Genomic DNA, 25,774 nt, shown 5'->3' with positions numbered 1-25,774 from the left:
GCCTGCGATTTCACTTACTTTATGCCATGAACAGATTTAGTTAATGCTGCGGCTCTCTGCTCTATACTAGTCTTGACTAAAATTGAATAAACGTAAAATCAGCCAAAAGACTTAAAACGTCGGAGATCCTTTTTATTGTCGTTTAAAGCTTTACCTAGACGGAAATACGCGGTCTTGTAAGTAATTAGGGTTTATGATTAAACGAAAGTACTTACTTGGAACGAATGGACCCGTCTTTGTAAAACCTCACAGCGATTCAGGTTCCGGGCTGTCACTTGCCAATGTAGGTCAAGGTTGCGGATTCGTTGTTCGTTCCCTACGAAAGGGTTTATGGAATTGTACCGCTCCTTTCTGTCCGTGCGCCTACGAAGGATACGAGTTGCAATTTACTGTAAATGCACTCACCCAATCGCGGTCCTCAGTGTGAGTAATCCTTATTTAGTAAGTTGCTTCTTATTAGCTGGGAGTATTAGGGAGTTCACTGTCCTGTCTACGGACTGCGGAGGAAAGAACTATTCTCTTCCACGAGTCAGGTGTGGAGCACGTAGTTTTAGGTTCAGTGTAAAAAGGGGTTCAGACAGTTCAATGGATGGAAACAAAACCAGTACTTGGTGAAACAGCAAGAACATGATTTTCATTTGCTCTTATTATGCAGACAGACTTAGACTGGCTTCTCTTGGGCTCATACAAATACATTCTTACTGTTTTAGGCAATATGAAACCCGAATGCACATTTACCGAATCAAGATGAGAACAGCGATCAAACAGGTTGTCTTACAAAAAAAATTATAACATCGACCCGAAACTACGCAGGTTAGCATACCGATAAAGGGTCGCATTTTTCACCGAATATAACTCGAAATCAACATGAAGTTCCCTTGAAAGGACACACACAGCAGAATAACGACAACATAATTAAAATATAACTGAAAATGTATACAGCTCTATTCTCGTCAAAGCACCTCAACGAAATTTATACCAGTGATTTTTTTTTGGCAGTATTATTGCACAGAGCACAGCGGTTCTATCCCGAGGGTATCTCGGGGCCCCGCAGCCTTTGGTCCCAATTGTGCGTTTCACTGAAGTCCTAAAGATAATTAAAAGATAAACTGGTCGATCAGTTGTTTCTGGTATCATAGCTGAAGGAAAACTCTTTCCATTAACCAACTGGGATAGTCAATTCCATTGGAATTAACTTCTGAGTTACATGTTGGCAAAGTTTCGATCTCCACCAACATCTTCGGAGATGATAAAGCATGCAAAAGCATCTTAAAACATAATTCCTTTGGTGCTCGAGCTCAAATTTGCTCAAGTTTTGGTATGAAGATTGAACCCAGACTTTTTGACTAACAGGGAACTGCTGTGACTTGTTACAAAAAATGGAAATCCAAAACGAAGCAGCAGGAGTTGGAAAGCTAAAAAAAACACAAAATGCTCAAAAGAAAATCGACTTGGGGTCTCCGGAGGAAGAACATTTGTTACAGCTGAGAACTTCTGGCTTTTAAAATGAATTACTCTCGCCATGGGATTGACCGTGCTTTCAAATTGCCATTATTTCCCCCAGTTATTCTGCCATCACATCTGTTCTACCTTTCCTCTCCAGATTCCAACTAGTTATTGCTTCCTGAATCAATGTCTGTTATTCACATAATTTGATATTTATGTCTTTAAAATCATGTTTTTGTTTCACTGCAGCACTGAAGGAACTCAAATTCTGTCGCTGTGTTGCTGTTAAAGATATTGCTGTGTTGATTACATTTGTTTTAGTCTAAACCTTGCCCGCGATGGTCATCCTCAATTTCTGTGCCTCTTTGTCCTTCTTTCCTTAAAAAGGCACCCATGGCCATGATTTTATTGTTTTAGAAAATCTCTCCTTTTAAATTCAATTTTAATTTTGTTTACTATGAGGCATTTTGGGATGATTCCGTTAAATGTTACAGCTTTATTCCTATGATAAAGGTCAGTGGTAACTGATTTGTAAAATATGTCTTTTTCAGGAAAATGCCTTGGGTTTCTTTCAGCATGAGGCATTTAGCTATTGCAGCATTCCTTCTGATTGTGCAGGTGTATGTCACCAACTCTCAGCAGAGTGGTATGTATCTAATTGTATATGGTTTTAAAAAACAATTTGTAATTAATTTAAAAAATACATAAATAGCCATCACAGATGTTTTTGTTACAGTCAGCATGGTGTATATTTCAGAGAAAAAAAAATTAGCCTTACTTATGGGATTAGAGATGAGACACAGTCAACCAGTTGTTTCTGTCTGCTTCCTGAGGAATGCAAATTTTGAGTAACACCTATGTATCTGGAGCTAGCGTTGTGGAGCTCATTCAAATCTCATTAATTGTGTGTGGTAGTTAACTGTAAAGTGGTTAAGACTGACTAGTGAACAGACACACACACACACACACACACACACACACCTAATGCTTCGCTAAAGCTATTTAAAATGCTTTCTATGCCATGAATGTTGGGACAATTTATCACCCCAGCTGTATTTCTCCCTCATGCCTGTTTCATGTACATAGTTAACATTTTTGTACTTTAGTCATTGTATAAACATTGGATAGCCTGTATATTTCTCCTGTCTAGATGTGACTATGTTATAGCTCTTTCCTGTTGAACCTGACTATAATTTTAAAGAAATCAATCAATACATCCTCTCATTAGGAAAAATGTTGCATCTAGACATTTAATGGTTTTATAAGTAAAAGAAAACTAATGCAACATTGTCATTTGTGGCTGGGTTAAGTTCTTTCTTCAAAATCTTTAGTTAGTTGTTACATTAAGATTATTTATCTTATGAGTAACAATAAAACATGGAGAAAGAGATCTGGACTTGACCCAGGAGAGAATACTGAGCTATATCCTTTAGTTTAAACTAACTAAATTCATTCTATAAATGAAGGAAGTATTAAGAAGCATTTCCAACCCTAATGCAAGCATTAGATGTGATGTACCATTCAGGAAAGTACAGATGGCTTGAAAAGATTGCGTCTTCAAAAAAAAGAACAAAATAACAAATTCAATAAGTCTTTTAAGTCATTGTGATGCAGTTCTTATATTTGTTTCAACTTCCTTTCTCACTTTGGGCTTTTAATAGGAAGTAATATTCTCAGTTTCCCTTGCTTTCCAGCTTTCTTCAGAACTGTTGTATATCCTAAACACTTTGTGGTCAATGAGATGATTTTGTTATGTCTCTGTGATAAACACTTGATGTTTTTCATTTATTTTGAAACAGAGTTTAAGAAAGTTTAGCTCAAGATGGTGGCCAAACTAATAGAGAGGATTCTCAGGGACAGGATCTAGAAACAGAATTTAGAGACACAGTCTTATTAGGGAGTGTCACAATGGCTTTGTGAGTGTAGGTCATGTCTCGCGAGATTCGGTTTTGAAGAAGTGACATAACAAATTGTTGGAAGTAGAGTGGTGGATGTGGTGTTTACAGATGTAAGTAAGGCGTTTTACAAAGTTTTCCGTGGTCAGCTCATCCAAAAAGTCATGAATCATGGGATCCATGTAAACTTAGCTGCTTGTATTTAGAACTGACTTTCCCACAGAAGTCTGAGGATAGTAGTAGGTGGAATGTATTCTGCCTGGAGGTCAGTGACTAATGGTGTTCTGCAGGGATGTGTTCTTGGACCACTGCTCTTTGTGAGTTTTGTAAATGACTTGGATGAGGAATTGGAAGGCTGGGTTAGTAAATTTGCATTGGACACAAAAATTTGTGTATTGCAGATAATGTTGAAGGTTGTTGTAGGTTACGATGGGATACAGAATGGATGCAGAGCTGGGCAGAGAGGTCTTAGATAGAGTTCAATCTCAAAAAGTGTGGAGTGATATACTTTGGAAGATTGAACTTGAAGGTTAATGGTGAGATTCTTAATGGTGTGGAGGAACAGAGGAATCTTGAGGTCCACATCCATTGATCTCTCAAAGTTTCTGGCGAGTTGATAAAGTGGTTAAAAAGGTGTATGGTGTGTTGGCTTTCATTAGTTGGGGGATATTCTGTAGTTTGAGAACCATGAGGTAATGTTGAAGTTCTTAAAACCTGTTCTCAGCCAACATTTAGAGTATTGTATTTAGTTTTGGTTGTCTAATTATAGGAAGTAGGTGGAAGCTTTAGAGAGGTTGCATGAGAGATTTACAAGGATGCTGCCTGGAATAAAGAACATGTCTTATCAGAAAAGGTTGAGCAAGCTAGGGACTTCTCTTTGGGTCCAAGGAGGATAACAGGAAACTTGATATAGCCATATAAGTTTATGAAAGGCATCGTTAGAGTGGACAGTCAGCAGTTTTTTTCACAGCATGGCAATGCTGAGTGGAGGAAAGTTTAGGGGAGATGTCAGAGGACTGTGTTTTACACAGAATGCCTGGAACAGAGGCAGATATGTTCGGGACATTCAAACACGCTTAGACAGGCACATGGATGTAAGAAAAATGGGTTGTGTAGGAGAGAACGGTTAGATTGATCATGAAGTACAGTCTTATAGGTTGGTGCAACATCATGGGCCTGCAGGTCTATAGTGTGCTGCACTACGTTCTAAATTTTACCACTGAACAGTGATATAGTAACAAAGTTGAAAATATGTGTTTGAAGAAAGGTGGACTATGCCAGTGTCATAGTTGAATACTTAAGCTTTTTCTATAATTACTTCAGTGCTTTGAATGAACCTTGTTATAATCACATGAATGAGAATGGGAAGAATTGAAAAATCAATTGGAAAGCCTATTGGGGAAATGGTAATTATACAATGCAATTCAAAATCAGTGCAAATGCATTAGATCACAGAAGACTCTCTTTCTAGTTTTCACCATTGGAAAAATATACGCCACGTCCTTTTGATAGTTTCTTGTTGATCTCTTATAAGATCTGGGCGTAGTCCGGCTTTAAATGCCATCTTTATTTGTCTTTAAGATTTTGGTGTTGAGTTACTGGGATTGCTCCAGTCTATATGGTGAATGAATTCTGCTGAGGAGCTGAAAGAAACTTACCAGTAATGGTGAAGTAACAGTGATCTATTTACAAGTTAACATGGAGTGTGTCTTGGAGGATAGCTTGCAGGTGGTGTTGCATGCATAAACCTGCTACCCTCAATTTCCTAGTTGGTGGTTTGCGGGTTTTGAAGATGCTTTAGAAGTAATAACTACTCTTGAAGTACACATTGTAAATGCCTAATACTGAGGTAACGGAAGGAATGGATATTTGAGATAGCACTTGACATTATAAGCAAATGATGTCATTTTGTGTAAAGTGATGTTGCGTCTCAGGAAAGCAGTTGGACTGCACTTTGCCGGTGGAGTTAAGAATGTTCTATCACAATTGTGCTTACAAGATGTTGGGAAGTCATAATATTAAACATCTGGCATTGGATGCTTAAATTCTAGCTTGTTTCCGTGGCTCCATATTTATTGGTTGCTCCAGTTGAGCTCATGCTTAATGCTTTCTCCAGAATATTGATATTTAGGCTTTCAGCTATGGAGATGTTGTTAAATGTTCGAGTTGGAGGCAATGGGGCATTCTTAATGGAGAGTGTAGTAGTTGGATTCATTTCTGTTGAAGGAAAAAGCCAGATGCTAGTATTGATGTGAATGATTGCCATTTCACTACCTCCGAGTGGACACATTTCCAGGATTTATGAAGGTGCCCTTAGATGGCTGTAAGGTAAACTCAATGCCATCATTTGCAAACAATCACATTGCTCAATCTTACATGGAATGAAGACCCAATTTTGAAGCACGTTAGGACCAATCTTCCTATGGTGTTTCAGGGGTGAATTATTTCTAACTATCAGGAACTATTACGATTTTCATCAGGCATGATTCCAGTCAAAGGAGATACTAATACTCATTGACTTCAATTTTGCTTAGACTCTTTGATACCACATTTGTCAAGGAATATCAGTCTGATATAAAATTCAGCTCTTTAGCCAAATCGGAGATCTGGAGGAATATCTATTTCCTTAAAAAATGAAGTCGCCAATGCATCAATGCACCAACACTCTGAACAACTTTCCACTGTGGATGTGTAAACAGCAAGTCATGCTCAGATAACACACACAAAACAAAATGCTGGAAGAACTCAGCAGGCCAGGCAGCATCTACAGAAAAGAGTAAACAGTCGACGTTTTGGGCTGAGACCCTTCTTCAGGACTGAAGGGTCAACTGCTTACTCTTTTCCATTGGCACTGCCTGGCCTTCTGAGGTCCTCCAGTATTAATTTTTGTGTGCGTTTCTTGGATTTCCAGCATCTGCAGGTTTTCTCTTGTAAGTAATGCTCAGATTCTACATACATTGTGCAATGACTAACTTCAAACAGAAGGCATTCACACTATCTCCTCTTGATAAGCAAAGCATCATTGCCAGATCCTTTATAGCCACATTCTGATGGAGCAGAAACTTAGATTTAAATTACCTTAATTTGTTACGTGTGTACATCAAAACATACGGTGAAATGTGGTGCTTGCGCCAAATCAATTCAGCAAGGATTTTGCTGGGCAGTCCACAAATGTTGCCACACTTCCAGCTCCAAGACTGCATGCACACAACTCACTAACCCTAATTGAAAGTCTTTAGAACGTAGGAGGAAACCAATGTGGTCACGGGGAGAATGTACAAATTTCTTGCAGATAGCAGTGGGGATCAAACTCTGGTCCTACAGTAGGTAAACAACAGGAATTCTGCAGATGCTGGAAATTCAAGCAACGCACATCAAAGTTGCAGTCGACTGCACCTCTTCTTAGAGATGCTGCCTGGCCTGCTGCATTCCTACAGTAGGTGTTGTACCGTATTGTGCTAACCGCCACACAACTGTGCCTCCCTAGAGTAACTGGACTAGCTAAAGAGCTACAGAGTATGTAAGAGATCAGAAGCTAGTATTCTGTGGCAAACAACCTACCTCCTCACTGAAGGAGGGAGTAAGTCCAAAGTGCGATAGACAATTCCTTCTCTAACCTTAAAGAGTTTTGCTTATGTTTGTTTTGGGAATGTGAGCATCACCAGAAAGACCAGCATTTATTTCCCATTCCAAAGAACACCTGAGAAGCTGGTGCTGAGCACCTTTAACCACTGCAGTCCTACTGGTAATGACAGTTCCACAAATCAACAGGGTCTCGGCCTGAAGTATCGATTGCTTTTTTCCATAGATGCTGCCTTTCTTGCTGAGTTCCTCCAGCATTTTGTGTGAGTGTGTTGCTTGGATTTTCCAGCATCTGCAGATTTTCTCTTATTTGTGATACTTTCACCATTCTGTTGGACAGGGAGTTCTGGGACCCTGCTCAGTCATAGTGAAGGTTCAGCAATATATTTCCAAATCAGGACAGTGTGCAAACACGTGGGGAAAATGCGGGTGGTAATGTTCCTACATATCCACTGCTCTCCTTTATCTTGATGGTGGAGGTCATGGGTTTGGAACGCACTGTCAGACCGGCCTGGGTGAATAACTGATGATGTGCACTCATCCAGTGAGCACTGATGGTGGAGGAGTTTATGATGGTTGATGGTAGGCTGATTTGTCCTGGAGAGTGCAGGATTTTTTTTTTGACAGCTGTCAGAAATGCACTCATCCAGCAGATGGAAGATGTTGCATCACACTACTCCCTGGTGTCATGCCCCTGGTTTGAAGGCATTAGGGGTCAGAATGTAAGTCGCTTGCTGCAGGATACCCAGCCTCACGGTTGTTCTCAAAGCTATGATATTTAAGTGGCTAGTGCATGAGGTTGTGGGCCATGGTGATGCTGGTGGGGGAGTTTGGCAATGTTAATGCCTTTTCACATCATAGATGGATGGCTAACTTTGCTTAGTTGTTAGATTGTTAGATTGTTAGATCTTTGTTAATTGTTAGATATCTGTGTCTGTTGTAGCATGAATATTACTTGTCATATACCAGTCCATTCCTGGATGTTGTTTGGGTGTTGCTGTATTCAGGCAGGAGCCTCTTCAGATGTTGAGGAACTGAACTTAATGTAATCATCCGAGACATCCCACTTTTGACCTTATGATGAATGGATTGTCAATGATGAAGAAGCTGGAAATGGGCAATCACTCAAGGGTAATTGTCCAATAACCACAGCTATTTTCCTCTGTGCAAGTGGAGTATTTTCCCTTTGATGTCCAATGCCTTTCATGTCACTCTCTGTCATTTTGTCAAGGGTTTTAACTCTAATGCCACTTTTAGAATTGAGAACTCTGGACTATGTTGGGAAGTCTAGTGGTCCTGGGAAATTCCTGAGCATTGATAAGTCAGCTCTTGGCAGGTAAGTGTTATGTAATAGCACTGTTGGTGACAGTTTCTATCACTTTGCTCATGATTGAGAGTAGATTGATTGAGTAGTAATTACCTGAATTGGATTTGTCCTGTAGTTTTGTAGCAGAACATGCCTGGTTAATTTCTTCACATTATCAAATAGAGGCACTTCACTCCTGATCTTTGCAATAACTTTAAGTTCACCGGCCCTGATTGTCTCATTTTTCACTATCGATGTCCAGTCCATATACACTTCCATCCCTCATCAGGAGGGTCTTAAAGTTCTCTGTTACTGTACTTTCTGGACAACAGACCCAACCAGTTCCACTCCACCACCACTCTCCTCTGAACTGGCCCCCACCCTCAACAGTTTCTCCTCTGGCTTCTCCCCCCTCCTTCAAATCAAAGGTATAGCCATGGGCATTCACATAGGCTCCAGTTATGACTGCCTTTTCATTGGCTTTGTGGAAGCTTTCACTGGCATTGCTGCCAATCCCTTCCTATGTTACAAAGACAACTGCATCGGTGCTGTTTCCTGCTGAGCTTATCAATTTCATCAACTTTGCCTCCAACTTCCTCCCTGCCCTCAAATTTACTTGATCCATATTTGACACCTTCTCCACTTTCTTGACCTCTCTGTCACCATCTCTGGAGACAGTCTATCTACTGATGTCTATTATAAATCCAATGACTCTCACAGCCACCTGGACTATACCTCTTCCCACTCTGCACTTGTAAAGAATGTCATTTCCTTCTCTCAGTTCCTCTGTCTCCACTGCATCTGCTCTCAGGATGAGGCATTTCATTCCAGAACAGCTGAAATGTCCTGTTTTTTCAAAAAAGGGCTTCCCTTCCTCCACCATCAATTCTGCCCTCACCCTCAGCTCTTCCATTACTTGCACACCTGCCTTCACCCCATCTTCCAGTTACCCTACCCAGGGTAGGGTTCCTCTTTTCCTCACCTACTACCCCACTGGCCTCTACGTCCAGCATATAATTCTCTGTAACTTCTGCCATTTCCAGTGGGATCTCACCACCAAACACATCTTTCCCTCCCTCCCACTTTCTGCAGGGATTGCTCCCTAAGCAATTCCCTTGTCCACTTGTCCCTCCCCACTGATATCCCTCCTGGCACTTATCCTTGCAAGCAGAACAAGTGCCACGCATGCCCCTACACCTCCTCCCTCACTACCATTCAAAGCCCTAAGCAGTCCTTCCAGGTGAGGAGACACTTCATGTGTGAGTCTGTTGGGGTCCTCTACTGTATCCAGTGCTGCCGGTGTTTCCTGCTATATACTGGAGAAACCCACTTTCATTCCACCTCCCTCAAAAAAGCAAGGTCTCCCACTGGCCACCAATTTCAATGCTACTTCCCATTCCCATTCCAACATGTCAGCGATATCTATTGCCGCAATAAGGTCATATTCAGGTTGGAGGAGCACCAACTTGTATGCCATCAGGGTAGTCTCCAACCTGATGGCATGAGCATTGATTTCTTGAACTTCTGATAAATTATGCCCACCCCTCTCCTTCACTAATCCCCATTCCTATTTCCCTCTCTCCTTATCTCCTTACCTGCTCATTACCTCCCTTCCCTTTCTTCCATGGTCTTCTGTCCTCTCCTATCAGATTCCCTCTTCTCTAGCCCTTCTTCTGTTTCACCAATCAAATTCCTAGTTACTTACTTCACCAACTCTCCCTTTCCTGGTTTTACCTATCACCTGCCACCTTGTGCTTCTTCCTCCTCTCCCTCATCCTTCTTATTTTGACTTCTTCCTTTCCTTTCTAGTCCTGATGAAGAGTCTAGGCCTGAAACGTCGCCTGTTTATTCGTTTCTATAGATGCTGCCTGACCTGCTGAGCATTTTGTGTGTGTTGCTTTGGATTTCCAGCATCTGCAGATTTTCTCATGTTACTGAATAGATGCCAGTGTTGCAACCAGAAAAGATTAACTACAGGCAGAAAAGATTAACTACAGGCAGAAAAGATTAACTACAGGCACATCTACAAGCTGCAGATGTTTGGTACTTCAGCTGGGATGTTGTATGGTCAGATAGAACTTGCATATCTCATTCTCTCATTCCTGTTTTAATATCATACATTTACCTTACATTCTACTTATCTGAGTTGCCCTGCAATATCCAACCCCCAGCACCACATTACTCCCATTTGTCCAGCCTATGATTCTCACTCGACTTTATCTCTAAGGATCTGCGGAACTATCTTCCTCCATCAAATAACCATCTACCACGTTCTGATCTGCCCATCACAACAGTGCAATTACCCATCGATCACACATCCCAACCCCATGCTGATAACCTATCTGTCGGCCAGCTCACTCTTCCACTGTTTCCAGTGGCTGATTTTCACCCCAATCATCCTACTAGGCTCCCACTCCAGTGAGCCGTGATTACTAACCCGATGTCTGATTCCTGGTTGTTAGTACCCTTCAGATCAATGCATCCAACCCTTTCACCCTTGTAGACTCTTGTCACGCTACCACTCATTCCAAACTGTAGAGATTTTCCTTTCCTGATTCCCTTTGAATTCCACACTGTATTAGTACCCAGCCCAACTGCTGCATTTCCTGTATGCCTGCAAAATTAGGAAAAAAGTCAGTGATCCATTCAATCCGAGCAACTGGGTTCTCTCTGGCAAAGCATCGTAGAAGGAAATAGGGAGGGTGTTAACATTTTGGTTAGCCATGGTAAAGCTAACTGCTGTTCAATGCTCATCCATGCTAACTATATCTATAGGCATCTGTTAGTCTCATGAGACCATGGATTTGTGCCTGGACAAGGTCGTATGGAAGACCGGCAGTTGCCCATGCTGCAAGTCTCCCCTCTCCATGCCACCGATGTTGTCCAAGGGAAGGGCACTAGGGCCAATACAGCTTAGCACCGGTGTCATTGCAGAGCAATGTGTGGTTAAGTGCCTAACTCAAGGACACAACATGCTGCCTCAGCTGAGGCTCGAACTAGCAACCTTCAGATCATTAGACCAATGCCTTAACCACTTGGCCTTGTGCTAACTATATCTATGCTTGGAAGAACAGCTGAAACTTCATCATGAGAGGTTTCTGCACCGACCATTCTTTAGAGTTAAATTTCCTTTCTGTTTAGTCCAACCTATGTAGGTCCACTTGACTAAATCACAAAATCATTCTGCAGTAAAGCCATGTCAGAGAGGAAAAGAATCGTGTGATAAATCATCATCGAATTCAATTTTGGACATAATGGACGGAATCATGCTCATTTTGTCTCAGCAGAGTACTTCATCCCAGTTTGTCCCTTTGCTCATTCAAAACTCCGCTGATTAGCTTTATTGACCTCCCCAATCTCAGAGGTAGGCAGGGAGGCAATGTTAGGCAGGGTCGTTTTATAATCTATTCAAAGGGATTTATGTATTCCAAGAAAAAAAAATATTTTGATTTAATAACAAATTGATATGTTAACAAAAATTAATAAAATTAGTTTGATTATTTAGAGCAGGGGTCCCCAATCTTTTTTGCAGTGCGGACCGGTTTCATGTTGACAATATTCTTGCGGACCGGCTGACCCGGGGGGGGGGGGGTGGGGGGGGGGAGTGCGGGATGGTTGCCAACGGACAAGAGTAGCAGTCAAATACACATCAAAGTTGCTGGTGAACGCAGCAGGCGAGGCAGCATCTCTAGGAAGAGGTGCAGTTGATGTTTCAGGCCGAGACCCTTCGTCAGGACTAACTGAAGGAAGAGTAAGGGATTTGAAAGTTGGAGGGGGAGGGGGAGATCCAAAATAATAGGAGAAGACAGGAGGGGAAGGGATGGAGCCAAAAGCTGGACAGGTGATAGGCAAAAGGGATACGAGAGGATCATGGGACAGGAGGTCTGGGAAGAAAGACAAGGGGGGGGGAACCCAGAGGATGGGAAAGGGGTATATTCAGAGGGACAGAGGGACAACTTGCCGAGGCACAGCGACAACTCGCGGATACCTCCTCTTATTTACCCCTCGATCGTGACCCCACTAAGGAGCACCAGGCCATTGTCTCCCACACCATCACTGACTTTATCCGCTCAGGGGATCTCCCATCCACTGCTACCAACCTTATAGTTCCCACACCTCGCACTTCCCATTTCTACCTCCTACCCAAGATCCACAAACCTGCCTGTCCTGGCCGACCTATTGTCTCAGCTTGCTCCTGCCCTACCGAACTCATTTCTGCATACCTCGACACGGTTTTATCACCCCTCGTTCAATCCCTTCTGACCTATGTTCGTGACACTTCTCACGCTCTTAAACTTTTCGATGATTTTAAGTTCCCTGGCCCTCACCGCTTTATTTTCACCATGGATGTCCAGTCCCTATATACTTCCATCCCCCATCAGGAAGGTCTCAAAGCTCTACGCTTCTTTTTGGATTCTAGACCTAATCAGTTCCCCTCTACCACCACTCTGCTCCGTCTAGCAGAATTAGTCCTTACTCTTAATAATTTCTCCTTTGGCTCCTCCCACTTCCTCCAAACTAAAGGTGTAGCTATGGGCACCCGTATGGGTCCTAGCTATGCCTGCCTTTTTGTTGGGTTTGTGGAATGATCTATGTTCCGTGCCTATTCTGGTATCTGTCCCCCACTTTTCCTTTGCTACATCAACGACAGCATTGGCGCTTTTTCCCTGCACGCATGCAGAACTCGTTGACTTTATTAACTTTGCCTCCAACTTTCACCCTGCCCTCAAGTTTACCTGGTCCATTTCCGACACCTCCCTCCCCTTTCTAGATCTTTCTGTCTCTGTCTCTGGAGACAGCTTATCCACTGACTCTCACAGCTATCTGGACTATTCCTCTTCTCACCCTGTCTCTTGCAAAAATGCCATCCCCTTCTTGCAATTCCTCCGTCTCCGCCGCATCTGCTCTCAGGATGAGGCTTTTCATTCTAGGATGAGGGAGATGCCTTCCTTTTTTAAGGAAAGGGGCTTCCCTTCCTCCACTATCAACTCTGCTCTTAAACGCATCTCCCCCATTTCACGTACATCTGCTCTCACTCCATCCTCCTGCCACCCCACTAGGAATAGGGTTCCCCTGGTCCTCACCTACCACCCCACTAGCCTCCAGGTCCAACATATTATTCTCCGTAACTTCCGCCACCTCCAACGTGATCCCACCACTAAGCACATCTTTCCCTCCCCCCTCTCTCTGCATTCCGCAGGGATTGCTCCCTACGCAACTCCCTTGTCCATTTGTCCCCCCCATCCTTCCCCACTGATCTCCCTCCTGGTACTTATCCGTGTAAGTGGAACAAGTGCTACACATGCCCTTACACTTCCTCCCTTACCACCATTCAGGGCCCCAAACAGTCCTTCCAGGTGAGGCAGCACTTCACCTGTGAGTCGACTGGGGTGATATACTGCGTCCGGTGCTCCCGATGTGGCCTTTTATATATTGGCGAGACCCGATGCAGACTGGGAGACCGCTTTACTGAACATCTAAGCTCTGTCCGCCAGAGAAAGCAGGATCTCCCAGTGGCCACACATTTTAATTCCACATCCCATTCCCATTCTGACATGTCTATCCACGGCCTCCTCTACTGTAAAGATGAAGCCACACTCAGGTTGGAGGAACAACACCTTATATTCCATCTGGGTAGCCTCCAACCTGATGGCATGAACATCCACTTCTCTAACTTCCGCTGATTCCCCACCTCCCCCTCGTACCCCATCCGTTATTTATTTTTATACACACATTCTTTCTCTCACTCTCCTTTTTCTCCCTCTGTCCCTCTGAATATACCCCTTGCCCATCCTCTGAGTCCCCCCCCCACCCCCCCGCCCCCGTCTTTCTTCCCTAGGCCTCCTGTCCCATGATCCTCTCGTATCCCCTTTTGCCTATCACCTGTCCAGCTCTTGGCTCCATCCCTTCCCCTTCTGTATTCTCCTATCATTTTGGATCTCTCCCTCCCCTCCCCCTCCAACTTTCAAATTTCTTACTAACTCTTCCCTTAGTTAGTCCTGACGAAGGGTCTCGGCCTGAAACGTCGACTGCACCTCTTCCTAGAGATGCTGCCTGGCCTGCTGCGTTCACCAGCAACTTTTATGCGTGTTGCTTGAATTTCCAGCATCTGCAGAATTCCTGTTGTTAGCAGTCAAATACGTCGCGTTTAACCAGAGAAAGACTACAATGACCATGAAGCCTTGCGCGGGCACCTGCCGATTATTTTTCTACAAATCGTTTTTGGCGATTCTGTTCGGAGGAGGGTGTTAATCACGACCGGAATATCGGTGATAAGTAGCTAATACACTCAATTTCGTTTCTAAAAGGCTTTATCTAACAAATTTAATATTAAACACATAGCTCATTTTCCTCGCATGAATTTAGCGATAAGTCAATTATCAGAGGGGGACAGGGGAGCTTGAAGTAAGTGTTGAACAAACTTCCAGTAGAAGTGTCAGAAGCAGGTTCGATATTATCAGTTAAAGAAAAATTGAACAGATATATGGACAGGAAAGTAATGGAGGGTTATGGGCTGAGTGCAGGTCGGTAGGACGAGGTGAGAGTAGCATTCAGCATGGACTAGAAGGGCAGAGATAGCCTGTTTCCGTGCTGTAATTGTTATATGGTTATATAAGTCAATAGCATCATAATATTTTGAGTAATGTTTGGATATTAAACACAGCGCACACTTTCCCCGTATGAACTTATAAAATCATTGCAACGCACCAATATCACTGAATCAGTGGGAGCCCTGGGCTTGCTTTCCTGCAACAAGACGGTCCCATCGAGGGGTGATGGGGGACAGCGATACTCGAGCGGGGTTCTTTATGTCCAGTCTAATCCGCAATTTAGTTTTTGTTACATTCATCGCAGAGATATGTTGGAAATGGAAGCAACGTTTTCGGTGCTTCCATGGTTATCTCGGGATACTGGGCCTTGACTTTGATCCAGAATGCCGGCAGAGATGTTATGTCAAACAGAATTTTCAGCCCGTCGTCATTTGCAAGCTCGAGGAGTTGATCTCCTTCCTGCGCTGACATGGACGACGCGCGCGTAATGGCTCAACAGTGCGCTTGACAGGGAATGAGGAAAGGTGCAGCTGACTCATATCGCCAAATCATATCGTTTCCTCGCGGCCCGGTAGCGCATCCTCTGCGGCCCGGTACCGGTCCGTGGCCCGGTGGTTGGGGACCGCTGATTTAGAGTTATCGTACTTTATCTGAAAGTTAAGCAGTTGCCTTTCCTTAAAGCATCAAACAAATGCAGCCGCTATTCCTCTGACTGAAGAAAGTAATTGAGATGAGCATCTGCCTTCCATCTTCACCATATCACTCTACTGCTGGGTTTAATAGTGATTGCAGTGGTGGAGCCAAAATGAGATGTGTCAAAATCTGTCCATCAGCATGTCCTTCCCTTGAAAGGTTATCATCAACATTATTCAGCCAAATGTAATTTCCAGCAGAAAGAAGTTAAAAAGCTTTTTGTTTTTTCTATTAGTTTGGAATCTCATTCTAAAAGTTGGCTGTGCCTTAAGCAGATAACACCATTTATTAATAATATTGCTAGCCTGTAAACAATTAACAGTTTTCTACAACACAGGCAAAATGCTGGAGGAACTCAGCAGGCCAGGCAGCATCTATGGAAAAGAACACAGTCGAAATTTCAGGCTGAGACCCTTTGGCAGGACTCAGCCCGAAACATCGACTGTATCTTTTCCTAGATGCTGCCTGCCCTGCTGAGTTCCCCCAGCATTTTGTGTGCTTTGCTTGGATTTCCAGCATCTGCAGGTTTTCTATTGTTTGTGAACAATTTTCTACATAAACTTATTGTGTATCTCTTATTTTAAATTGACAGCCAAGGATCAATACTATTCTGATATTGTATTCCTCGTGGATGGATCTCGAAATGTGGGACCAACTAGATTTCGATATATCAGAAACTTTATTTTGAAGATTGTTGATCAGCTGAACATTAGACCCAATAGATACAGGATTGGACTTGTTCAGTACAGTGGAGATACACGAACTGAATTCTTACTGAATAAATTTCAGACAAAAGAAGAGGTGACAAACTATTTACGGAGCAAATTCACCTTCAAGGGTGGAGCAGTACCAAGGATAGGACGCGGCATAGACTTTATGAACAGAAACCTCTTTGTCAATTCTGCTGGGAGCCGAAAAGATAAAGGTGTTCCTCAGATTGCCATAATTATTGCTGCTGCACAATCAGATGATAAAATTGATACAGCTGCAAAGGCATTGAAAGCCAATGGCGTGATGGCTATTTCCCTTGGTATAGGAAGGGCATCTGAAAGCGATCTGAACAAAATCGCCTTTATTCAAGCATACCCATTTGTAATCAAACTTGATCGCTTTGATCGTCTTGAGCTAGTTGCTGCTGAGATAGCCACTGCAATCAAAACAATAACGCAAAAACACTTCCTGCTAAAAGAGCTTGAAAAACCAGCAGGTAATGACTCTTTATTCTTTCAGATGCACACTTTTGTTGAAGATATTGGGACCCAAGCACTTCTACTGAGACTCATCACTACGAGTACTGCAATCTGAGGAGAAAAAGATCAAGTTAAATTGTCTCTTATTATAAAATAAATCATCTGCAATGTTTCCATTATTACTTTTGAATTTTTATTTTAATTTCAAGGAACAATTGCTTCAACCATTAATATTTGTGAAAAACTCAAAGATTAGCTAAATCTCAGCCATTTAATTAGGTAAACTTTTAATGATGTGTTAGCTTTAACTTTTTTTCCTACTGGTCCCTGTAACCTAAATTGGGGTCAGGCACACAGCAAAATTGAGTAATATGTTTAAAGTCTTTGGGTACTGGGCAGTTTGAGATACCAGTGCTTGAATAGTTAACACTGAGAGAAGATATATGAAGATGAGGTTCCCCAAATAATTTAGAACTATTTTCATGAAATGTCCTTGACATTTAGAAACATTAAAAGTTATGCAAAAGCTATCAAAATAAATTATCCTATTAAAATATAGTAAAAGAATTAAAAATTCTAAATGATTTGAAAAAGCTACACTTTAAGTAATATGTTTAAATTCTATTAACTTATAAATTAAAATATTCTGATATCAGAGTCTTAACTTATGTCATGCCAGAACATGGGCGACAATCTTCAACATGTTATAATTTTGAACAAATATTTCTTTGGGTCTCCCATGCCAACATCAGACAGCCCAATTTTACTTTCTGATATTTGTGGGCATCTTGAGCAGAAGCTAAAGGTTGTCTCTCAATGCTCCATATAGCACACACACTCAGTGTTCTTTTATTTACTAAATAGATATCTAGTCTTTTGGCAAATGCCACTGGATGAATTTACAATGTTTTCTTTATTTTCAGTGTGCCAAACTGCTTCAATTGCTGATATTGTTTTCCTTCTGGAGGAATCATTCGGAATTAAAGTAACAGACTTCCAGCTCATCCTCAATTTTCTGAAGAATTTCATCTCAGCACTTGATATTGGCTCAGAGAAAGTGAGAGTTGGTTTGATTCGGTATGGCGCAGGTCCAACACCAGAGTTTTTCTTTACTTCATACCAGAACAAGGATGACATTTTAAAACATGTCAATGCGATTAAGTTTACACCTGTTAGGAATGGAAAAATAAATGCAGGAGCTGCTCTGACCTATATAAGAGAGAATTTCTTTGAGTCATTGGTTGCTGGTAGCAGGCAAAAACAAGGAATTCCTCAAATTGCATTTATGATCACGCATGGAAACTTTGATGATGATGTCAAAAAGCCAGCTGCTGCCCTTCGACGTATTGGTGTTGTTGTATACACCTTAGGGATGCCAAACACCCAAAGCAGTGAGCTTACAAAAATTGCCTCATATCCTCCCGAAAACTTTGTTTTAAGTATACAGAGGTTTATAGATTTAGAAAATATCGAAAGAATTATCCAAAAGAAAATCTGTGTTGGGATCGTCCATCTGACATCAGTAAGATCAGAACAAACAGATCAACTACAGCAAAGTGAGTAGTATGTACATTAGTGAATTTTATTTGTATAGAAATTACATGAAGGGATACCCTTGCTTCTGAGTTCCCCAAATTGTTTAGAACCATTTTCATGAAAGCCAATAAGTTAATTTCTTGGGGGAAGTGGGGTAAACATGAACATGAGAAAGAAATTGGCTTACTACTACTACTACTACGACGTTGATTCAGGCCTAGGGTCAGGGCCTTGCCTTGCTACTGGTACCACGTAGCCCAGTACTACCTGTCTCAGGTCGGGTTGTCGGAGACTCAACCGGCACACCCCCTGGTGCTCTTCGGTTAACCAGGGAGGAGGGTGTGTAGGCACCCAGCAGGACTAAAAACAAAACCTGTCAAAAGACAGATAAACTCTTTGTGAGCCAACGGCCACCTACTGTCTGTGTGAGGAGTGGCGCACCACACAGTCTTTCGTTTCGTGCCTTGTAAGGCAAGGCAAGTTGGCTTAAGGTCAGATAAAAATTACTGGTTAATTTAGCATAAGGTCCATATCCCCCCATTCTCTGCATATTCATTTACCTACCTAAGAACATCTTAAACGCTCTATTGTATTGTCTTCATCACCACCCCAACAGTGTATTCCAGGCGCTCACCATTCTATGTGTAAAAAAAGATGTCCTGCACATCTTGTTTGAATGTGCCCCCTCTCATGCTAAATGTATACTCTCTATTATCAGATATTTTGACCCTGAGAAATGATATTGACTGTCCACTCGATCTGCGTCCCTCACAAAGTTACAAACTTCTATCAGATCTCCCCCCGGCCTCTGCTCCTCCGGTGAAAACAGCTCGAGTTTATCCATCCTCTCCTTATAGCACATGAAATGTCCATTAATCCAGGCAGCAGCCTGGTAAGCGTCTTCTGCACCTTCTCCAAAGCTACATCCTTCCTATAATGGGGCAACCAGAAATGAATGCAATTCTCCAGATGTGACCTATAAAAAAACTTTTATAAAGTTTTAACTTAGCTCCCTGACTCCTGAACCCAATGCCACAACTAATGAAGGTGAATATCCCACGTGCCGTCTTTACTACTCTAGTCACCTATGCAATTACTTTCAGGGAGCCTTAGAATTGTATCCCAAGATCCCTCCATACATCAGCTCCATTAAGGGCCCCGCCATTAACAGTGTACTGGCGCTTTACGTTTGATCTCCCAAAGTGCAAAACCTCATATTTGCTTGTATTAAGTTCCATCTGCCATTTCTCCAACCATATCTGCAACTGATCTAAACCCTACCATATCCCTTGGCAATCATCACCAATCTTTGTATCATCTGTGAACTTAATAACCATCCATATTTTCACACAGGCCACTTCACAAACAGTGAAAATCCCAGTACAAATCCTTGTAGAACACCACTAGTTACAGACTTCCAGCCAGAATAAGTCACATCAACCATTACCTTCTGATTTCTATGAATCCTAATGGCCAATTCACTGTGGATCCCACATGTCTTAATCTGATGAGCCTCCCATGAGGGATTTTGTCAAATGCTTTACTAAAACCCGAGAAGACAACATCAACAGTTCTACCTTCATCAATCACCATTGCCAAGTTTGAAAAGTACAACCAAGTTAGAAAGACACGATTTGTCCTACTCAAAGGCAAGCTGACTATCCCAAAATGGGCCATGGTTTTCAAATGCTGATAAATCCTATCCCTAAGAATCCTCTCCATTAGCAAAACTCACCCATCCAGAGTTTCCAGTATTTTCCCTTTCTTGAACAACCGAACGACATTAACTACTCATTAGTCCTCTAGGACATTTCTTGTGCAAGCAAAAACACAGAGATGTTGTTTAAAGTCCAGCATTCTCACCTCTTGCCTCTCTCAAACTGCTTTGTATCCTATCAGGCACTGTGGACTTATCCACCTTAGTGTCCCTTAAGAGACCCAAAACTACCTCTTTCTTCGTCTCTGCTAAAGTTACTGCGGATCTCACAGATCATTCGGAAGACAGAGAGCTTGATTGACAAGAGTTTCAGTGAGGCAGCGCCTCCTGAGTTGCTGGATATAGGCGAGGGAATGGGAATATACAGTCAGTGCAGGGTACTTAAATGGCCAATCCCCTCAATAACAAGTATGTCAATGTGGATACAGTTGTGGGGGATGACTTATGAGAGGAAAGCCACAGTCAGATCCCTGGCACTGAATCTGGTTCAGTGACTCAGAAGCAAAGTCAGGAGAAGAGATGTGCAGCAGTGATAGGGCATTCACTGGTTGGGGACAGACAGGAGATTCTGTGGATGTGGATGAGAATGTGACTCCCAGACGGTACCTTACCACCCAGGTGCCAGCATCAGAGACATCTCTATTTTAGTCTATAACATTTTTAAGGGGAAGGGTGAGCAACCAGAGAACCTGGCCCATTTCAGTGCCAGTGACTTAGGAAGGAAGGATGATGGGGTCCTCCAAGGTGAGTTCAGGGAGCTAAATGTCAAATGGAAGGACAGAACCTCCAAAGTAGTGACACCAGGATTGCTACCTGTGACATACATTAGTGCCCCCAGAAAAAGGAAAATAATGAGAGGGATATTGATGAATGTGAGGTCAGTGCAGAACAGGCTAATGTGCTGGAACATGTTGAAGTTAAGATCGAGGCAACGTTAGAGCTTTTAAAAATTATTAGGATAGGTAAGTTCCCAGGACTGGATAGATATACCCAAGATAACTATGGGAAGTGGGTGAAGAGAATGGTGCACTGTTGATACTTATCTTTGCATCCTCGTTGGCCACAAGAGTAGTACCAGAAGACTGGAGGATAGGAAGTATTATTCCTTTGTTCAAGAAAGCCAATAAAAATAATCCTGCGGATTACAGACCAGTGATTCTTACATCAGTGACGGGCAAACTGTCGGAGAGGATTCTTAGAGGCAAAGATTACGAGAATTCGAAGAAGTGTCATCGGCTTAGGAATAGTTGGCATGGCTTTGTGATGGGCAGGTCGTTCTTCATGAGGCATGCTGAATTCTCTGAGGAAGTGACAAAACAGTTGACCTGTTCGACTGGGATGGTTTGCTAGTGCTATTTGGAGCAATATAAATATCCTTGCAAGGAGGTTTTCTAGAGCTGCTCGGGGGAGGGGGGAGGTTAAAGTAGAGTTGCAGGGGGTGGGAACCAGAGTGGGAGGTGTGAGAGGTCTGGCAGTGGAGTGGCTGTGGGGACAGTAGATACTAATTCTACTTGTAAGACAGACACAGAAAGGCTGAGCGTGGTGGGACTAACGTACTGAGTTGTGTATATTTCATTGGAAGAAGCATTGTAGGTAAGGCAGATGAGCTTAGACCATAGGTATGCCTGTGAATTATGATATTGTAGCCATTAGTTAGACTTAGTTTCAGTAGGCTCAGGACTAGCAATTCAATGTTCCAGGTTCCTTTGTTTTAGATATGATAGAGGAGAAGATGTTAAAAGGGGAGGAGTGGCATTAGTCATCAGGACAAATATTACTTCTTACCCTTTTCTCCTATCACCTCCCAGGTTCATAATTCATTTCCCCTCCTTCACCTACCTGGTTTTATCTATCTCCTTCCTCTCCCCCACCTTCTTTTTCTGACTTCTTCCCTTTTCTTTCCAGTACTGATGAAGGGTCCAGGCCCAAAGCGTTGACGGTGTAGTTATTTTCATAGATGCTGCCTGACCTGCCGAATTCCTCCAGCGTTTTGTGTGTGATGCTCGGTTCGTACTTAAATCTGTTTGCTTTGTCATTTCAGGTTGCATTGATACAGAGGAGGCCGATATCTACTTCCTCATAGATGGGTCAGGCAAATTATCATCTGAAGATCTCAAAGACATCAAAGATTTCATGATAAATATTGTACGTGTGTTCAAGATTGGCAAAGACAAAATTCGGGTTGGTGTTGTCCAATATGGTTATACTGCACAGACAGAATTTGACGTCACTAAATATACAAATCAAAAGGAAGTGATAGCAGCAATTAACAAAATCAGATTAACTGGAGGGGAGTATTCAATGGGAGGCCAAGCACTGACATATATGAAGACGCTCTTTAACGAAGCGGATCAAAGTCGTAAAAATCGTGTTCGTCGTTTTCTGATCACCATCTCAGATGGAAAATCACAAGATGAGGTTTCAAGAGCTGCTGCAGAATTAAGACAAAGAGGGGTAGATATTTATGCTGTTGGTGTAGAACATACCGAACGGTCTGAACTCCTACAGATCAGTGGAGAAATAGAAAGGGTCTTCTACACTAAAAACTATGATGCCTTGACAGAAATAAAACATGCTGTTCTGCGGGATATGTGTTCAAAAGAAGGTAAATGATTTTTGTTTGTAGAAATGGTCAAACATGGGAAGCATAGTGTTTCAATATCGTAAATATCAGGACTTGGTATTATACTTCGTAACTTCAAAGCATAATACTAATTGAAATGAAAACAAAGGAATCTGAAAGATACGAGTCTAACTTTGATTTTTACTTTAAGTGAGGTATGCTTATATCACATGGTGGCTTGATGACACGTGACATTTACGTACTTTTAAAGATATCCTGAAGTGGGAGGGTGAGGAGCCAGAGGTCATGGTACATATAGGCACCAATGACATAGGTAGGAAAAGGGATGAGGTCCTGAAAGGAGAATATAGGGAGCTAGGAAGGGAGTTGAGAAAAAGGACCGCAAAGGTAGTAATCTCGGGATTACTGCCTGTGCTACGCGACAGTGAGAGTAGGAATGCGATGAGGTGGAGGATAAATGCGTGGCTGAGGGATTGGAGCAGGGGGCAGGGATTCAAGTTTTTGGATCATTGGGACCTCTTTTGGCGCAGGCGTGACCTGTACAAAAAGGACGGGTTACACTTGAATCCTAGGGGGACCAATATCCTGGCAGGGAGATTAGCAGGGGCTACTGAGGTGACTTTAAACTAGAATGGTTGGGGGGTGGGAATCAAATTAAAGAGGCTAGGCGAGAGGAGGTTAGTTCACAACAGGGGGATGGGAACCAGTGCAGAGAGACAGAGGGGTGTAAAGTGAGGGTAGAAGCAAAAAGTACCAAGGAGAAAAGTAAAAGTGGCAGGCCGACAAATCCAGGGCAAGCATTAAAAAGGGCCACTTTTCAGCATAATTGTATAAGGGCTAAGAGAGTTGTAAAAGAGCACCTGAAGGCTTTGTGTGTCAATGCAAGGAGCATTCGTAATAAGGTGGATGAATTGAAAGTGCAGATTGTTATTAATGATTATGATATAGTTGGGATCACAGAAACATGGCTCCAGAGTGACCAGGGATGGGAGCTCAATGTTCAGGGATATTCAATATTCAGGAGGGATAGACATGAAGGAAGGGGAGGTGGGGTGGCGTTGCTGGTTAAAGAAGAGATTAACGCAATAGAAAGGAAGGACATAAGCCGGGAAGATGTGGAATCGATATGGATAGAGCTGCGTAACACTAAGGGGCAGAAGACGCTGGTGGGAGTTGTGTACAGGCCACCTAACAGTAGTAATGAGGTCGGAGATGGTATTAAACAGGAAATTAGAAATGTGTGCAATAAAGGAACAGCAGTTATAATGGGTGACTTCAATCTACATGTAGATTGGGTGAACCAAATTGGTAAAGGTGCTGAGGAAGAGGATTTCTTGGAATGTATGCGGGATGGTTTTTTGAACCAACATGTCGAGGAACCAACTAGAGAGCAGGCTATTCTGGACTGGGTTTTGAGCAATGAGGAAGGGTTAATTAGCAATCTTGTCGTGAGAGGCCCCTTGGGTAAGAGTGACCATAATATGGTGGAATTCTTCATTAAGATGGAGAGTGACATAGTTAATTGAGAAACAAAGGTTCTGAACTTAAAGAGGGGTAACTTTGAAGGTACGAGACGTGAATTAGCTAAGATAGACTGGCAAATGACACTTAAAGGATTGACGGTGGATATGCAATGGCAAACATTTAAAGGTTGCATGGATGAACTACAACAATTGTTCATCCCAGTTTGGCAAACGTTTCTCTTGTCACCCGTGGTTGACAAGAGAAATTAGGGATAGTATCAATTCCAAAGAAGAAGCATACAAATTAGCCAGAGAAAGTGGCTCACCTGAGGACTGGGAGAAATTCAGAGTTCAGCAGAGGAGGACAAGGGGCTTAATTAGGAAGGGGAAAAAAGATTATGAGAGAAAACTGGCAGGGAACATAAAAACGGACTGTAAAAGCTTTTATAGATATGTAAAAAGGAAAAGACTGGTAAAGACAAATGTAGGTCCCCCTACAGACAGAAACAGGTGAATTGATTATGGGGAGCAAGGACATGGCAGACCAATTGAATAATTACTTTGGTTCTGTCTTCACTAAGGAGGACATAAATAATCTTCCAGAAATAGTAGGGGACAGAGGGTCCAGTGAGATGGAGGAACTGAGCGAAATACATGTTAGTAGGGAAGTGGTGTTAGGTAAATTGAAGGGATTGAAGGCAGATAAATCCCCAGGGCCAGATGGTCTGCATCCTAGAGTGCTTAAGGAAGTAGCCCAAGAAGTAGTGGATGCATTAGTGATAATTTTTCAAAACTCGTTAGATTCTGGACTAGTGCCTGAGGATTGGAGGGTGGCTAATGTAACTCCACTTTTTAAAAAAGGAGGGAGAGAGAAACCGGGGAATTATAGACCGGTTAGCCTAACGTCGGTGGTGGGGAAACTGCTGGAGTCAGTTAATGAGGATGTGATAACAGCACATTTGGAAAGTGGTGAAATGATCGGACAAAGTCTGCATGGATTTGTGAAAGGAAAACCATGTCTGACGAATCTCATAGAATTTTTTGAGGATGTAACTAGTAGAGTGGATAGGGGAGAACCAGTGGATGTGGTATATTTGGATTTTCAAAAGGCTTTTGACAAGGTCCCACACAGGAGATTAGTGTGCAAACTTAAAGCACATGGTATTGGGGGTAAGGTATTGGTGTGGGTGGAGAATTGGTTAGCAGACAGGAAGCAAAGGGTGGGAATAAACGGGACCTTTTCAGAATGGCAGGCGGTGACTAGTGGGGTACCGCAAGGCTCAGTGCTGGGACCCCAGTTGTTTAAAATATATATTAATGACTTGGATGAGGGAAGTAAATGCAGCATCTCCAAGTTTGCGGATGACTCGAAGCTGGGTGGCGGTGTTGGCTGTGAGGAGGATGCTAAGAGGATGCAGGGTGACTTGGATAGGTTGAGTGAGTGGGCAAATTCATGGCAGATGCAATTTAATGTGGATAAATGTGAAGTTATCCACTTTGGTGTCAAAAATAGGAAAACAGATTATTATCTGAATGGTGGCCGATTAGGAAAAGGGGAGGTGCAACGAGACCTGGGTGTCATTATACACCAGTCATTGAAAGTGGGCATGCAGGTACAGCAGGTGGTGAAAAAGGCGAATGGTATGCTGGCATTTATAGCGAGAGGATTCGAGTACAGGGGCAGGGAGGTACTACTGCAGTTGTACAAGGCCTTGGTGAGACCACACCTGGAGTATTGTGTGCAGTTTTGGTCCCCTAATCTGAGGAAAGACATCCTTGCCATAGAGGGAGTACAGAGAAGGTTCACCAGA

The 25,774-nt window shown here is 42.6% G+C and overlaps 1 protein-coding gene across 6 annotated transcripts in view; it reads left to right on the top strand.

Annotated features, from left to right (window-relative positions):
- Window positions 1-25,774, top strand: part of LOC140212548 (collagen alpha-6(VI) chain-like) — a 156,572-nt gene that overhangs the window by 154 nt on the left and 130,644 nt on the right. For 5 of the 6 annotated variants that reach the window (XR_011889743.1, XM_072283503.1, XM_072283500.1 and 2 more), the window contains exons 2-5: window positions 1,998-2,092; window positions 16,066-16,680; window positions 17,587-18,219; window positions 21,958-22,521. Coding sequence is in view for 5 of the 6 variants with exons in the window: in XM_072283503.1 (XP_072139604.1) it covers window positions 2,002-2,092; window positions 16,066-16,680; window positions 17,587-18,219; window positions 21,958-22,521 (1,903 nt within the window). In the remaining variant the exon portion in view is untranslated. Of the gene's footprint in view, window positions 1-505; window positions 534-1,997; window positions 2,093-16,065; window positions 16,681-17,586; window positions 18,220-21,957; window positions 22,522-25,774 lie in introns of those variants that run through there. The other variant, XM_072283502.1, reaches the window with a different exon arrangement.

Source organism: Mobula birostris, chromosome 19, assembly GCF_030028105.1.
Source record: "Mobula birostris isolate sMobBir1 chromosome 19, sMobBir1.hap1, whole genome shotgun sequence".
Lineage (NCBI taxonomy): Eukaryota > Metazoa > Chordata > Chondrichthyes > Myliobatiformes > Myliobatidae > Mobula > Mobula birostris.
Note: the sequence above shows the minus strand (reverse complement) of the source record. Positions and strands in the feature narration are given on the sequence as shown.